General features: G+C 39.3%; 1 protein-coding gene across 1 annotated transcript in view; it reads right to left on the reverse strand.

The window, feature by feature from the left end:
* The window catches only part of KCND2 (potassium voltage-gated channel subfamily D member 2), a 274001-nt gene extending 256037 nt beyond the window's left edge, over nucleotides 1-17964 (reverse strand). The window contains exons 1-2 of the mRNA XM_027720892.2: nucleotides 17632-17964; nucleotides 15310-16483 (exon numbers count right to left, since the gene is read on the reverse strand). Coding sequence (XP_027576693.1) covers nucleotides 15310-16424 — 1115 coding nt within the window. The 5' untranslated portion in view covers nucleotides 16425-16483; nucleotides 17632-17964. The remainder of the gene's footprint in view (nucleotides 1-15309; nucleotides 16484-17631) is intronic.
* Nucleotides 17965-18335: the final 371 nt, after the last annotated feature.

Here is an 18335-nt window from a genome sequence, read left to right on the forward strand (position 1 = left end):
GATTACATAAACAGCTGAACAAAATAAGAGCCATAAGAACTATCTGTGAGTTTAAAGCATCTGTTTTCCTATTTGCACAGTGCTCAAGCTCTATGATATTCTTGGAGCCTCTGAACCTTTGGTACTTAAGCATAGCTATATTGTATCCATTGTCCACAGAACTTTAAAAGTATCTAGGAAAAAAAGTATAAAAGTTTATTTCCCTAATCTAAATCTGATCCAATCCATAGTTACATCATCTCCATTACCTGAGAACATGAGAGGGCGAGATGAATGAGATGAATTACTATAAAACTAATGCCCTATCACTGGTCAGGAGCAAATATCATGGGTAGGACATAAGCAAAGGCAAGAATACAGTGATATTTCACCTGTTTTAACCTTCAGCAATCTGCTACTTAAGAACTTCCCAAGGCAGAAGTCGTATCTTTTTTATTTGATATGCACTGGTGGATATTTTGCCATTAATTTTTCTAATTGTTTTTTAAGTCAAAAAAGAACATATCAGTAATGTCTGGATCACGGCCTTTCACCATTAGATGAAATTGTGCTCTTATAGCATTGTTCCTTTAAAATATTCTCCATTCCACACATGTATGAAAAGTCAAAATTGCTTTGAACTGAAATCCCAAAAGCAATTAAAATCATACAAGTCAAATTGTCATTTTGAGTTTTTTTTTCTATATTTCTAAAAGAAAATTAATAAAGAGTTAGTGGTTCTCATTAATAGCTTTTTGGGAACAGGAAATTCATGAATTATATTTTCCAACTATATTTTGCTTTTATCAAAGTCTCACATAAGAAAAAAAGTTCAAAAGTTCAAAGATTCTTGAAGAAATTTTCTATTACCTCACATGGCAAGAGCTCTCGATGTTTTATTGTGAAACTTTTAGAAGAAATATGAGGTTTCTTTGGGAAAAACTTCTAGATATTTAATTGAACATATTCAACTTACCTTGATATTGTCTTAGAATCATAGAATGTTTCAGGTTAGAAGGGACCTTAAAGATCATCTAATTTCAACCCCATGCCATCATGGGCAGGGACACATTCCTCAAAGCCGCATCCACCTTGGCCTTGAAAACTTCCCAAGACGGGGCACCCACAACTTCTATGCACAACCTGCTCTAGAGCCTCACAGTAACAAATTTCTTTGGTGAGTGGGCCACGCTCCTTTTGAGGCATCCCAGGACACAGTTGGTTATCTGGGCTGTGAGCACACACCGTTGGCTCATGTCCAGCTTTTCATCCATGAGAACACCCAATTCCCCCTTCAAATCCATTTCTGGTCAATCTGGAGACAAGGATGTCATGTGAGACCATGCTGAAGGCCTTACAGAAGTCTAGGTAGATGACACTGGTCAGTCTTCCCTTGTCAACCATTGCAGTCACTCCATTATGAAAGGCCATCTGACTGGTCAGACACAATCTGCCCCTAGTAAAGTCATGATGGCTGTCTCAAATGACTAGCTTGTATGTGCCTTAACATTGCTTCCATGAGGATCTGCTCTATGATCTTCCTAGCCACAGAGGTAAAGCTCACCAGTATGTGGTTCATTGGATCTTCCCTTTTCCTCTTTTTAAAATTAGGAGTGATGTTTCCCTTAGTCTGACTGCAAAAGTTCTTGGCTCTTTTTATCTCTGATCAAATTCAGTAACCAGAATCAGCAAATAAGTCACCAACTCTTATACTATGGTAAAAAAAGCTTGTGAACAGGTATATTTTTCTTCCATCTCATACACCACAAACCTGTTGTAGAGAACCTGACTGGAAGAACACAGTATGCTGGAGAGTCAGTGATACAAATAACACTGAAATTAAGCAAGCATAACAGACCTGTGCTGAATGTCCATTCCAAACTTGAGACTGTGCTTTGTTGCACAAATATCTCGTATGCAGGATAAACATGACCAGATCATTGTAACAGAGGAGCCTGCAGGCAACTCAATACCGGTGATTATGCCACCTGTATGAGCTTGCTTTCATCTAAAAGTGCAGCAAGAAGTTCTCATGAGAACATCCTTTATGAATAGAGTGATTTTATTTCCAAAAAAGAAAATAAATTAAAAAAAAATATATGTAAAAATTATGCAATACAACAAAGGACCAAAAAGAAGGATCTTCTCTGCATGCACAGGACTGATACAGTATGTTGTGGAAAAATCCATCCAACACATCCAAAGCTATCTGAGTGCATGTGTCCCAGCATCTGAAAGGATCTAAGATTTACTAGCTATCTATATTCCTCTTTATCTTTTTAAAATATCTATTTGATTAAGCCATTTGTTGTTTTGCCATTCTTGCCAAGATTCAGAAAGAATCCTGCACCTTCACTCTCTCATCTCACATCTCACCATTCCACCCTGGCACAGACCATTAGCCACTATCAGGCTGCTCTCTTGCAGGACTAGCAATTCAGCTTTCAACACTGTCTTTATTTCTCTCTAGCAAACTAGTTAGGTAAACAATTTCTCCGCAGACTTGTTTTATAGGTTCCCATTCTCAATTTTTTTTAAGACATTGGAAAAGGGCTTGGTTTAGATACATTAAAAATATTACCTCAAATGTCAGAAGTATGCAAAGAAACTTGTCTTTGTACCAGGACTTGTTCCAAGGACAACTTAGAAGTAAGCAAGAAGCTTAAGAAAGAGCTTCTTTCCCATCAATATGGTCACTCTTCAAGTTTTTAAAAAGCACTTGCTTGAACAGCAAACAGGAAGAGTCCTATTTTTAAAAAATAGAATGAATCAAAATTAATTACCCAAAATTATTAAATAACCACTGTTTCCCCTCAAAGGAGAAGCAAACTTTCTGTAGTTGTGCAAGACAGTGCTTTTGCTCTAGAACTTGATTGGGAGTTTATGATAAAGCTGGCCAGTTGAGGGGAAAAAAAAGAGGAATATTATTTCTTCTGCAGTTCATTCATCTCTTTCCTCAAAATATGTCACTTAATAAGATACTTAATGCATAAATGAAAATAATATCATGAAATCTTACACAAAAGAGAAACATACTGAAGGGAATGTTATTTCACACTTGTATAGAACCGTACTAGCTGGCAAATTTGAGATTTCCTACTCTGGAAAAGCAGATCACGAAGACAAACTAAAATGAGCTAAACCAAATTACTATTGATAACAGGATTTCACACCAAATTACAGAATTTCATCACTAGAGAGATTGAATGATTTACAGAGAAGCAAATGAAGTTGAGAAGGAAAATGAGAAAGACATAAACTCTGAAGCAGTTTTGTCCATAATCCCCTGTCGTGGCCATCAAGCTTCTGTAATGTTCCAGTCTGGAAGCAGTTTTAAAGACAATGGTATTTTTTAAATTGAATTAAATATGAAAATGACTACTGCAGTGAGTGTGCCTGCTCTAATTTGTTTTAGTGTGTCTCTAAAATTTCCACTCTGCTTCACAGCTATGCATTGGCCTAACTGCAGTCTAGGGCTCTGACACCTCCTGGGACACTAGAACAATGGCATGGGAAAATATGTCTGACACATCTTCATTGGAACTCTTTAACAACTGACAGTGGTGAAACAGCTAACAAGACCACCATGTGACATGGTCTTTAGGTTTCCCATTCAGAAGAACAGGGATAGTTTACAACCCTTTGAAGACAAGGTATTCAAGCTCTCCATATCTTAATTCAAGAGCATTGATATTTGAAGAATGACTTCTTTCCTGAAGAAAATTACAGTTGATTCTTACTTAAATTTTCTTCCAATTTTCTAGAGGCTTCTTCTAAGCCAGTAGAAACATTAAAACACCTTTTCTTTCTAAATTTAAAATTTTTGTTGTATTTTTTGGAAAAGGCCAAAAAATTGTCAAAAGCACTGACGTGGCCTTGAGAGTTACACAAAACAAGAATATTTTGAGTTTAAATGTAGCAGACACATCACCTTTTTGATAAAGTGGGAATTGTCATCAAATGTCAAGCATGTACTCTGCTATGATCTTTGAAAGGAATATGTTATGGGCCTTTCACAGTTATGTAACTAGGAACATAACCAGCTACCCATGGAGGCTGGGATTTATATCATCCATTTTGACTTGGTATTGCAAATCTTCACTAATTATAATAAATTTCATTTATACTCAGTGCAGAGGAAGGAGCACATCCAGATGCCTGTTTCTCTTCATTACCTCCTAAGTGAGACAAGGATGACTAGTTCAGAAGGATTTAACTTTTGGAGGAGTAAGTTAAGGCTTATAAATACCTCCCAGAGATAGTAAGCAACTGGCGGAGAAATAAGGCGGAATTCCACCTCCAGATTCTTCTATAATAATTCTATTGTACAGTATGTCCTACTTGTCTTCTTTAAAATCGTTGTATGTCCCGATTGTCTCTTTTAAAAATCACACTCCTGAGATACAATCTCTAAATTCTGTAGCTATATCCTTCCACACAAACATAGGGACTGGCAAAAGAATTGTATACAGACAACATGAAAAACTTATTTAAGGAAAATTTTCTGCTGCATTTGGATTTGTTTGCTTGGAAAACAAAGGAACCTCTGAGTATAGCTAGTGAGCTAGAAAACAGGTATCAGAAAGTATAGTAAAGAAGAAACAGCACTGAGACTAAATAGATGAACCAATCTATTTTCAGCCTTTTGATATGAGTATCTTTCAAATCCACTTATGTGGATCCAAATCCACATTTCAAATAATTTTCCTGTCCAGTATTCCACATCATCTGGAATATTGTTCTGTATTTACCTAATTTCTTTGCAAAGACGTAGCAAGCAGTGCACACTAAACGTGGTGACTACACAGAGTAATAGGGAAAGCTCACATATCTTCTGGAAAAGTGTTCTAAGACCCAAAACCTCTTTCCTATTGCATGGCCAAACCCACTGTAAATCCACTCCATGATCACTGCCTGACAGACATCATTCCGTACTCATGGGCTCAGGGCAGACGCTTACCAGAAGGCAGTTGCATCCAAAGGGATTTGGGCAGTTCACTCCAGGCCCTCTTTTCTGGAGACCTGAAACAAAATGGATTCCTATCTCCCTCTCCCACAACTAGGTTTTTATCTTACATGTGTGCACTGCTGCACAAAGCTGTCTGTATTTTAAAACCAACGGTTGCGTGTACCAGACGCAACTAGTCAGCATCATCTGTGGTCTGCAGCTGTGCCTGTCCCCAGAGGAGGAGAGAAGATGTCACAGTTCTGCTCAGATGGCAAGAACCTGAACCATGCTGAAGGGCTCACCAGCTTGACCAGCAACATTGCTTTTCCCATGGATGATTTAATGCATTAAATTTCAAAAGTTTGGGCCTTCAAAAATACTGTAGGCTAATGGAATGATAATGGTTGCGGTCTTTCAGCAGCTACTATTTCTGCAAGGAACTGACTGAGATTGGATGAAAGGAGAGAGGTAACAGAAGGACAGCATAGATATCACATATTACCTGGGGTTTTTTTGGAAGGAGCTTCCTTTATAATATTTACCTCTAAAACTCAGCACCTTTCAACAAATTAACAGACGAATGGTTGACTACTATGTTCCCAAGTAAATCAGATAAAATTTAAGCTTCCCTTTCACATGGAGAATAACTAATACTGAGCATGTCAAATCATTAAGCCAGTCTGAGCACAGATTTACTCTACACTGTCTGTAAGAAAACTTCAATTTGTACTCTTTCAAGCTTTCCATCCAGGTGCTAAAGTGGTAAATGCTACCTAAATTCTCAAACCCCGTAGAGTTTACAATATTCAAAGTTTCTTTTTATATAAATACATATCAAATAAACACAAGAAACAACTGCACCTATAACTCTTTTCAGATGTGTGAGAATAGGTGTGCTTACTCTTGTTTGTCCAGCTCTCCTGTCTCTAGTACTTCATATCCAGGTCTCAACTTGGATGTGATTGTAAACAAATGTATCAATAAAAAAGCCAACCAAAAACCTTAGAAAATCTAAAAAGGTTAATTTCTGTAAGTGATAAAAGATACTGTGGTATTTAAATTACAAAGGTGCTGTTAAAAAGAGTTGTTACTAAAGATTTTTTAATACTGCTGTGTCTTCAATAGAAAGACCACAATTCTTAACCCACTATTTACCAACAATGAAGTGATTAGGTACCAAACAAGTATATTGTCTCTTCACAATCATATTTCGAAAGCATTTCAATCTCCTTGTTTTCATTCCTCTGTGGGAAGCAGGAGAGTTGGGGACCAGCATGTTGCAGCTGTAATGCACCATGCCAAAGAGCATCAATTTTGTTCCTAAGCAACTCTGCACAGTGCAGTAGTCGCTGTCCATAGCTGATAAGGATGCTCAGGGAATTGTTAACTGGCTGCAAGTGAAAAAGTTTAAAGTTGAAGAAACTGAAAGTAAAGCCACTAAAATAGTAAGAAAACTCCTCTTTTGGGTTATAAAAGAAATGGGGATCTAAACAGTAACAACAATGAAAAGTTAAGGATCCCACTCACATTACATGTGCTGTCATACAAAAAACTCTTTTGGTTCATCTTACTGAAAGAAGTAATGAGCTAGGAAGCAACAGACATTTTCAAACTGTAAGCTATTACACAGTCTTAAATTACTTCCTTCACAACCTCACAGTCTGACTCTCAGCCATTTACAGGAATGCCTGGATGGCCAAGTTTGCAAGTGATAACTTGAAAGACTGTTCCCTGTGTATCAGCCAAAATACTTTGAGAATCTGCCAGTACAATTCATAATAAAACCATGTCTCTGGATACACACTTGAAAAAAGTTTGGCCTCAAAATATTTTTTCCAAAATAATAATTAATCAAAGCACAGTAATGTATTACCAAAAAATTAGATCATTATAGGTACCGTTAGGGAGGTTCACAGTTAATTCTTAATCCAAAGTGATTTAAAACTGTGGTGAAATATACTTACTTTATTTTAATTTACCAAAGCACTCAGAGTAATTAAATAAATTCCTAGAAGTTTACACTGCCTGTTATACCATAAGAAGTTTTAGCTAAGGACACTGAGACTTCAGTGATCAAAGAGCTAAATTTATTTATACAGATACATATTTTATAACATTTTTGTTTTAATATTTATATTATATTAGACCGTATTTAAAAAATATAAAAGTGTTCTTAATATTGGGAGTCCTGCTTCATATGTTATTTTTTGATATGAAGATTTAGTGCAAGTGGTAGTAAGTACAAAGCTGAGCTAACACCATCTGGTTAAGAAGTAACTCAAATCACAATGCCTCGTCAAAGAGAAAGAACTGTGATACAAGATGCTTACCTCAAGAAATAATTGTTCTTACAAAGAATCAGGAAAAAGCAGGGAAATGTGCTTTAAATATGCTTCATTTAGGAACACAGATTAGGTAAAAATCCACTCACTAGCAGAGCAATAGGCTGTGCTTACAAAGCTCATATTACTGCACAAAAAGAAAATCCTAATGCAGGCAAAGTATTCTCAAATCTCCTACATAAGTCTATAAACAATATACATTAATAAATCAAATAGACACAAAATAAAATGTTTGCCAGCACACCAGAGAAGGAGATGAATTTGCAGTGGTCAAAATTGAGAATTATGGTTTACCTTTTCTTACCACACATCGGCATCTTAACAAATTTACTCTGTATAAGCTAAATATGAGACCTACTGAAACCAATAAATCCTCAGATTGGATGTTTCTTTCAAAAATGGAATCACCTACCTGACACGGTTTAATAATTTTGCACCCAGTTTCTAAAAACTTTTAAAATAATTTCACAATATCCGCATGTCATAGCTTCCATTTCTTACATATCTTTGCATGCTGAACTCTTGGTTTGAAAACCACAGAGAGAGAAAATTAGGATTAAAAAATACATCTCTCGGATGCTTTACATTACTCTTTCAGTTACCACTCTTTTTTTTTCTTGAATTACTCATTTCTCTTTCCTAAGAACACCATATACACGACACTTTTATCTTCTTTCTACACAATGTGAAAATAGGGCATATTGTATTTTAACAAGACCTGAACGCTAACAGGATCCATTTGAGTTTGATAGAACATTTGACTCTGACTCTCGAACATATCCAAAGTCTGCGTACAGTGTTCTGTACTGTTCCTGGTAGTTATTCCTGTGCACATAAGACTATGTCTTCTACAGTGACTAGATACCTAGTTTCACAGCTCACTTTCTTTCAGCTGTTCTGCTTTGTGTTTCTTAGCACCTAAGACTCTTTTGAGAATTCAAGTTGAGTGCCTATCTGCATCTTCAGATACCTAAATGCCTTTAAAAAATCTTCTTTGCAATGTTTGGCTCCTATAAACAAATAAACACAGGGGATCTTTGTGTCTGTAAGATTTGACTTCACCGTTAAGCCAACCAGATCAAAGAAACCAGTAACAACAGATGAAACTGAAATAACAGGGATAAAATGCAAAATACTTTTCCCAAATATTTTAAACATGATAAATTTTACCTTGTTCATATTAGTAACATTTTTGTAGCTTTTTTGGTAACCTCATATTTTCTGTAACTGTGCAGGATCAAATTGTAATTTACACAGTAAAGTACATTTACACTGTAGCTCAAAATGCTTTCACCTTCAGGATGGAAACCTGCAGATAAGTAGGGAACAATACTGCACAGTGGCATATAAGAAAGGAAACTGCTTTTCTAAATACACAAAAAATACAATTGCTAATATGAATAATATCTTTGTATCTTTAATATTTAGATAGATAGCAGTCTTTCATTGTTTTGTTAGCTTTTGTCAATGCACTTAATGCTAGAATCTGAACTGATGATAGTAGGAACTCTGTACTGATAACTGGGTACATTAAGATAGATCTTCTAATAATGCCTAAGCTTCTGTCTATGCTGCTGTGAGTAAAGGAGTATAATCTCATTTGAATTATAATAGAGCTGAAAGCTGTTGGATTTTATTTTTTTATGTATTGATAACATGATCCTCATATGTGTTCATGTTTAAATCTGAGCCTTCATACATTAGATACCTGAGTAAATATTTGTATCCAGTATTTCTCTACAGAACACTTATACCTGTTGCACATCAGGTGCTCTAGTAAAAAGCAGTATTTTTTATTTCATCTCAACTCACACATGTATTTAACTCTATGCTGTAGAAATACTGCAAATTTCTTGTCTACTTTGGTGAAAATGGATTTTTTTTCATCAAAACAAACACCACACCACTTCTACTTAACAAGGGGCTTATAAATATTACCAGAGGCACAGGAAGATCAAAATCATATGCTTCAGAAAAAAATATGTAAGAAATAGCAGTAGAAATTAGGTAACTAATTGTGATAGGGTTCGAAGCCCAAGCATGGTAATTATTATTGTTCCAGAAAAGGTGGCATAGGGCTATCATTTCAAAGCACTGCCTATAAATTTAAAAACCCTTCCTGCACTGCATAAACAAGTCAGAAAGAAAAAAAGAGAAAAAAGATGTTTTAAAGACTATGTCTTCCATGAAAACCTGTGCTCCTACCTATTGCCCGATAAGTGATAGGTACAGAAATATACAGAATCATTTCCATCACTGTCAGCTCTGTTGTCAGGTAACTGATGAAACATGTTAAGGCTGAATCTAAACTTTTTTTCTGTATTTCTAATTTATACTCCTTCTTTGCAACAATCTACCTACTTAACCCCTGTTGAACCAGATTATTGTCTCATTAGCTTACCGTGATGTAAATTATGAACTTCTGCCAATGGACTATAATAGCATAAAAATCAAGTAAAAGGAGTAGTTCATTAGACTTTCTTTTAAATGACTGTAAAGTTAGTTGTTGCCCTGCAGTTGCAAGATGTTCTCAACTTATTTTGAATAATTATTTTATTTCTGCAGTATGTTCCCATGTTCAGAAATATAGTTTCCATTTCCAGATTTTTTTTTGCACAGTAGCAAAATAATACAGTATTCTAATATGGTATTCGTAGATTTATATGGTTTTTATATTGCAAATTTTTCTTCTTAGACAGAGGCACAACGATGTGAGTCACGTACCGATTGTCATCACTCAGTTTGAACTTCTTAGGCTTGATCGCTTAAAGATTTTACTAAAATCACAGTATTCACTGATGATTAGTTGAATGATAGGCCCCAATTAATAGATCAAGCACCAGGCATAATTATTCTCTGACATGATTTTTTCTGCTGTACTAAGCCTATTTCTTTGCTATATCCTGACCCACACCAATCTAATTATTTTTATTCTTATCTCACAGTAACAACAGGAAAACAAAATTACATCTGTTTCTACCAAAGGAGCAAACATATTAGATTCTGAGCAGAAAGATCTTTTTGTTAAGTATCACCTTCATATTTTTCATAACTGAACTAAGGAAATTCATGCTCAAGAAAAATGAGTGAAATAAGCTAACTTCTTTTCCTGTAAGAGATCTTCAGGATTTTTTTGAAGACAAAAGCTGGTCCCCAGTGGAACTAAATAAGAATACAATGACTCTGTTCTCTGTCAAGCCAACAACAGCCCAATGCAGTTTGAGTAATCTTTTTATTAGAGAACAAATAATTTTTTTTTTTACTGCCATCAAAATGACCTTTAATATTACAGATTCCCCCTGGAGCCCTTTTTGAAAATCTAGCCATGTGCTTTGAAGGTAATCACACTACACTTTGCCCCTCATCTGTTATACAGTATTCTAACTATTCAGGCGAAATGTCTCTGCTGTGAAGAGAAAATAGATTGAGACATCAAACACATTTGTAGAATAGAAAATTCAGTAGGTTGTGTATAAGAAGACAACAATAGAAAAATTCTATTTGAAACAGAGTTAAAAATATCAAACAAAAATAAATGAATGAGCCAACACAAAATACAGAAATAATATCCCAACTTTGCTAATCCTTTGTAATATTCACCATAAGAGTATATTTGAACTTTTAATGAAATTGCTCACAAAACAAAGATTTTGAATTTTGTGCTTTATTGTCAGATTTTATTGAACTAATTTTTTAAATATAAGTTCTGAAGAGACGGATGATTTCAAACTAGAATGCAGAGACCATAAGGAACTAAAGGTACTCACAATGGCACAATGGTGAGACAAGGAAAACAACATAATGTGTGGCATTTCAGAAAAAAGTGATGATGTGGAAATTTTGTGATTCTCACAAGGAAAAAAATCTATCAAACAAAGGTCAGGACAAAAAGTATGTTCTGAGAAAAGTTCAGGTCAAATGAACAAAAATGATGATGAATGAAAGATTTGATCTAGTGGTGAAGGATGAATGAGGAATCTGGAACAAGGAGCAGAAGCAGAAGCAGAAAAAATGAGGCCAGAGGAGTCCTTATTAAGAATGTTAACCTTGTCGTGAAGATGCAAGGAAAGGTGCCAAGCCAGTAGACAAACCCCAAACAGGAAAACTATAGGAAGTGGTAGTTTGAAAAAAAAAATGGAGAAAAGAAATAGATAGAACATATCTGTAGCGATGCAGAAAGAATTGAAAAGGAGTGAAGATGGGAAAGAACAGAATGTGCAGGGAAAAGGAAATTGCCCTGTTCCCCTGTTCACTGTTTGAGACTTTCTGTTGTCACATCTAGTCATCTGTTTGATCATAAGTCTTCAGGGAATTTGATACATCTTAGGTGGGATCCCTCATACATTATGGGCTATATTAACAAATAAGGAAAACAACTAGTTGCTTTATCTTTGCTGGAAGACACATCTCTAGTTTATACAATCAAAGCAAATAAATGAGTTGTGTTTAGGCTTCCCTTCATAAAGTATTGTCCTCATCTACAGAGCATTATGTGACTTGACAAAGCTACCCAATCTAAAGCCTGTAAATATAGAATTTTAATATAGCAGTGAGATTACTTTAGAACTAGTCACAGAAGAGCACTATGTTCCTTATTTAAAATATAATATCTTTATAAAACACACACTACAGCTCTGACTGACTTGGGAACAAACATTACCCTTACACCACCAAAACCTTAGCAGCTATTCCAGCTCATTTGCTGGCTCCTGACAGGGCAGAAGGAAAGTTATTAGATTATCATGTAATAAGGTGACAGCAGAAGGTGCCATAACTGTCATTATGGGTGTAGATGTTCACAAGCCCCCATGGAAGTCTGCCAGTCCCAATTCAACAGACTTGAACTTTTTCTCTGCAAAGTTTTACACTATCTTGATTCTTCCCCTAACTTCTATGCTTCTCATTGTTATCTTGAATCTCCATAAAATGCTTTGTGACCTCTTTCAATTTTATTCTCTTTTTCCCTCTTGTTTGTACTTTACTTTTGCTTTTGCTACAATTAATCCTGATAAAACACTAGTTTGAAATTTAAAATCACACAGCTCAGTTTCTGGCAGAGTGTATGCTGTTATTCTAGAGCCCTCTTTCTCTTCTCTCTCTCTGTCTTTATTTTTTCCTCACTTTCTCTCTTTCTTTCCTTCATTCTTCCCTTTCTTTCATTCCTTTTTCATTTATTTCATATAACATCTTTATGTACATGTATTACTTGAGCTGAGCAGTCAAGAGCAGTTAATAGCTGGGATATCCTTGGAGGCAAAAAAGCTGTACTATTTGAAGTCACTAGCACTCTGAAGAGGAAAATGCAATCTATGTTTTTTAAAGACACTTTAATTGCTCAGCAATCATGCAGAACTGAGAAATATGGCTCTGCTTCCAAGGTAATAACTCCCCAAATTGCAAAGTTCACTTACTCAATACCCTTACTATCTAGTAAATTATGAGAACAACACCATGACTCAAAAACTCAACTTCATGTTAATCTATTATTTACTATTAGCCTTCATGTATTTTTGTAAGATTTCACATTACCTCTGTGCTACTGTCATTTAAAGCATAAAGACTTCATGAAGTTTTCTTCCTAAAAGAGAAAAGTTGTTCCTATCAAGTCCATTTATATACCCCTGATTCAGCTAAAACTAAAGTTAAAAAGAAGTTCTGTATTAGTGGAGGCAATAAGTTCTAGCACAGAGCAAAGGTAGCAGTATTAATTACAGTCAATTTTCACTGACCCTTGATGCTTTTCCTTGTAATTTCCCTCTCCTTTTGTGTAATTATTCCATCAACTAAAAAGCCTTCAGAGCTTTTATTATGCTAATTTTATTTAAATGATTCATATATATTTATCATTTATTCATAAACTTTACATGGTTATTATGATGTTAATTAAAGGACATCATCTAGCTAATGCACTGATTAAAGATTTCATAGCAATTGGTGATGTCTCTCATATCTGAACTTCTGAGGGTGAGACTTTGGATCTCTGTACAATCTACTTAAAACTTTCTCCATGCAAAATACCTTGAAAAAGGATTTAAGCATGACTGGATTCTTTTTAAAACTTTTTAAAACCCTTAGAACCAAAATATTGTGTGGTTGGGTACTTGAAAATAGGTTCTTAGGCTCTATTCAAAGAGATTTTAAATCATGTTCAAATCTCATCAGTACTTCTGAAGATTTTACTTAGAGTAATACTTCAAAACCTGGAACAACAGAATAATACTCATGTGTGGGTCAAAAAACCAAACAAATCATATTAATGCCAAATAGATACCCTACTTGTGTGATGATAAGTTGCAAATTGGGCACAAACAAAGAAAAGATTATGTTCAGTACCATGGACAAGTACTTTACACATTGTCCATAAGAGTGGAAACAACCTACTCTGAAAATACCTTTCATTACAAAAAACCACACACCAGCTTCTGTTCTTTTATAATAAGATTATACATTCTAAATATCAGTAAATTTTTTGGATCTACTTTCTTGAAATGATCACAGTTCTAATTAAAAATATATGGCAAAAAGTATCAGCATCAGAAAATACAAGACTGTGGAACTAGTTAGCGTGTGTAACTTCCCATTTGCCACTATCAGAAGAAAATGAAAGCCAAAAAAAACCTCAGGAACCTAAAAAGCAGATTAAAATCCCCAAAGCTCTTGTCACTCCTTTTTAGCATAACTTGCCCTTACAAGAATTATGAAATATTTACAATGCACTATATTTATCTTCATTTGTTATATCACGCTGAAGATAAAAGCCTTGCATAAAAAATGGTGGCATAAGACAGTCCCTTTATCTTTTTCAATATTTTGTATGTGCATTTCCCAACTAAATTACAATTGCACATAATAAATCGACTTTTTCCTAATAGTTTAATAATGCACTTTCATTTTGTTAAATTTAAGAGTTATATATGTTTCATAAATCTCAACTGTCCCAATAAAATGTGGCAAAATGCTAACAAAATGATGGCCTTTGCCTGCATGAAAGTGAAAAGTTTGTCATTTACCATCTGCAATTATTAAATAACTAGACAGTTTCAAAGGAAGCAAAAAATTTCAGTTTCATAGATGATACTATACAGCTCAAAATTAAGAACAAGGAAAAAATTGTCATCTCAAACTAATCACCTTTCTAAGTGCCTGTTATAATTACAGACAAATGCATTTTATAACTTGGTGCACAGGATCAGCTGATACAATCGGACTCTGGTATGAGACCTCATAAAATAATACTATCTCTCCTCTTCCCATTAAACTGCATTGAATTCTAATGTCAACAATGACCCTTTTTAACCCCTAACTCTCTGAAAGAATTTATACTGCCATTAGAATTATGTTTAAAGACACGTGCTTGATCTGTCATATGCCTTACACTTCTTCGGATCATTTTCCAGAGTCTGTCACCAGTCAGTGTAGCATACTTGTCACTTAAAAGTTGCAGGTCCAGGAAAATCAAAGGAAATGTGTTCAGTGCTTTACACACAATGAGGAATGGGAAGATAAATTATAATTCTCATGAAAACAAATCACTTTGTAATACTGAACTCAATATCCAAGTCTACATCAACACATCACTTCAAACAAAATGGCAGATCCACATACTGCTCAACTTAAATGCTTGCACTTGGGTTCTCCTTATAATTATTATTACTTTAGCAACACTGTATCAAGTCCTACCAGCAAATACATTAATACATCAAAATACACTGACAACTCACAGGTATTCATAAAGTATTCCAATTACACTGTCCAACACCAAAGAGTTTCAAGATTTTTTTTTTGCTTTGTTTTGTTGTTTGCTTTTTCAGTTTTTCTGCAGTTTTGAGGCTTCGGTTATTTTAATTTCAGCAATGCTGTTAACTCCTTTACATGTGTAAAACACTTGGAAAGAAGTGACAAGTTGTATTCATAAAGTTCTGTAATAAAAACTTACCCTCGCATTTTTTTCTATCAACATCTTTTTAAATTGAGTATTTTCCGTTTGTGCCAATACACTTGTTGAAATGTTGGCTGTAACCAAACACTAGCTGCACTTACCCCAGTGTTGTCATGGTGACAATGGTGTACCAGAAGGCTGCAGGAATGCTGGTGAACTTGCTGGCTGATGAACCTTTCTCTGCATAGTACATGACTGTGGCAAAGATGATGATGGCCATAGTGAGCGAGAAGAGGAGGAAGCCTAACTCCGAGGCACAACTTTTCAGGGTATACCCCAGGATGCGCAGACCCTGTGAGTGGCGGGAAAACTTAAAGATCCTGAAGACACGAAAGACTCTTAATGTCACAAAAGCCCCACTGACATCCTCGTTATCTGTCATAACCAGGCCAATGTAATATGGCATGATGGCCACCACATCAATGATACTCATGACACTGCGCACAAATTTGTAGCGACTAGGGGCTGCCAGCAGACGTAGGAGATATTCAACGGTGAAGATCATGACACAGGCAGTATCCAGACAGAAGAAAGCCACTGCATATCGCTCTCCACAGGGCAGCTCTTTGATGCGACCCGGGCTTACCCCACAGGGCACTGTCTCCACCACATTGGCAATAACAGAGACGGCAATGAAGAAACCAGTGACATAGTAGAAGACCAGAGCCAGCGTACTAGTGTGGGGGTTTTCAAAGGCCCGCCACATCCTCTGACGAGCTGTCATTGAGGGTAGGGAGCTCTCAGCTACATGATCCTGATCGGCATCATCCTGCAGGCGCTCAGCATTCTCACGTCGGCGATCCTTGTACTCCTCATAACAGCAGTCACCAATGATCTCAGGGATGATACCAAAGAAGGCCAGTTCCTCATCATAAGCTGAGATGCACTCCTGGCGGGGATAATGAAGCTTTCCGGTACGGTAGAAGTTGAGAATGTGGCGGAAAATGTCAGGGTCCCGATCAAAAAAGTACTGCTGTGTCTCAGGGTGGTAGAAGAAGTCCCGCTCTGAACTGCCCAACAGAGTGTCAGGGTAGCGCTCCAGGGTGTCCAGCCACGTTTGGAACTGGATGCCACTCACATTCAGCACAATCAGAGAATCCTGGCTTCGCTTTCTCTCCTGCCGTGGAGCAGCTGGCATGGGACCACTGGCCACTGGCATCCATCCTATGGCCGCTGCCCTGGCAAAGGGTAACCAAGCTGCTACTCCTGCTGCCATGGTTCCAAACACCTATTACAGCTAAGGGAGTCAATCTAGAGACAGTTCTGGTCCAGCCACTAAAATAGAGAGGGAAAAGAAAAATACCAATGCTCACACATTTTTGAGGCAAGGGAATTTCTGAACACTGTTGTGATTTTCAGTGTTCACCAAAAACCTGTTTGCTTCCTTTTCGTTTCCTCCCATATTTCACCCCAGAATATGCCTTCCAGGCGCTGGGCAGACAATTAGAGCAATAAATGAGGGCACTTGGAAATCCATGTATTCAAGACAGGCACTCTAACGGCTAGATCCTTTGGATACAAGGTCTCCATGCGAGGCCCCTGGATGGAAGCAAGGGTCCTCAAAGCACTAGACCCTGGAGCTGGCTAGTAGCTCTGGTGCAGCTGTGCAGCCACCTGAAAGGAGATTTTTCTTCCACGCGCGATGCAGCCGATCCCTCCGCCCCTCCTCCGCTCGCTCCCCGCCCGCCGCCGGAGCCGGGCCGCGGTAGCCAGCGGAGCCCTTCCCGGGTGGGCTGCAACGAGGCGCCGCCGCCGCTCGCCGTGCTGGGGCGGAGGGGATGGGCCGGGAGGGCCGCCCCCCTTCCCGGCGGCAGCCTTGGAGCAGCGACAGGACGAATTCTCTCCCTGACCTTTATCGCCGCCCCGGGGACTCCTCCAGACCCCGGCTAGGGGCCGAGGGAGCCGGCGGGGCAGGGGGAGGAGCTCCGGGCGGCAGCATTAAACTTTAAGGCAAGTTTTCTGTGCAGGAAATGCTTTGAAGGGCACAGGGATGCCGGGGATGGGGCGCCGGCAGCGGGGAGCGCCCCATAGAGTGGGAGCGAGCGGAGTGGGGCTCCTCCCCGGACGGGGCATTGGGGTCGGGCAGAGCCCCGGCGGTCGTGGCGGGGGTAGGAGCGGGAGCTTTGGAGGCGACCGCAGAAGGCGGAGTGCACGGGGCATCCCCGGGAGCGCCCGAGCGGGCGGCGAAAGGCGAAGCCGGGGGAGGTTGGCCGTGGAGTGGGAGCGGAGCAGGGGCTCCCTGGCGGCGGGGGAGGCCGGGGAGGGCGGGGGGCCGCGGAGGCGGGCGCGGGGCAGAGGCGCGCGGTGCGTAGCGGTCGGCGGTGGATCATGCCCCCCTTCGTCCCCCCACCTCCTTCCTCTCGCCCATTCCCCTCGGGTCAGCTCTAGCATCCCTCCGGACGTGCCCAGCCTGCGGCACCTACCTGTGAAAGTCTGGCGAGAACGCTCAGTTGCATAGAGACTTTTGGAAATACGGGCTCTGCTGCTAGATCTCCGCGCCCCGCCGGGAACGGCGAGGAAGTAGTTGCTCCTGAGAAAGCTTGATCGCATCCAAAGGGACATCGATAATAAGGCTTTCCCCCACCCCCACCCCCCTCCGCCACAGCCGAGCGCCAAGCAACAAGTTCAAGGGGTGGGTGGGGGGAAAAAACAACGTAATCGCGCCTGGCAGCTCGGCGGAGCACGTCCTTGCGGGGCGCGGATCCTGCGGCGCGGGGCCGCTGTCAGGCGCGGCTGCGGCTGCGGCCGCTGCCCCTGCCCTGCCGCGGGGCTGCCGCGGGCTGCGGGCGGCGGCGGCGAGGCCCTGGCGCGACCGGGGGCGGGGAAGGGGCTTCCCGCTGCCTCCCCCGCGGCGGGCGGGCCATGCCACCCCGCCGCCGCCCGCGGGCGAGGGGCACAGGGGCGGGCGGCGCCGGGTGCCGGAGCGGAGCGCGGGGGAGCTCGGGCGGGCAGGGCATCGCTCCGCGGGCGGAACAAAGGGGCTGCGGGCGGCTACGCCGGCGGCGGCAGGGCAGGCGGGGAGCGCGGCTGAGCCTACGTGTGCGTGTGTATGTGTTTGTGTGCGTGCCTGTGTGTCGGTGTCTGTGCGTGTGTCGGTGTGTGTGCGTGTGTGTCGGTGCGTGTCGGT

This window comes from Pipra filicauda, unplaced genomic scaffold (assembly GCF_003945595.2).
Source record: "Pipra filicauda isolate LSUMZ 115617 unplaced genomic scaffold, ASM394559v2 scaffold113_size4260070_pilon, whole genome shotgun sequence".
Classification (NCBI taxonomy): Eukaryota; Metazoa; Chordata; class Aves; order Passeriformes; family Pipridae; genus Pipra; species Pipra filicauda.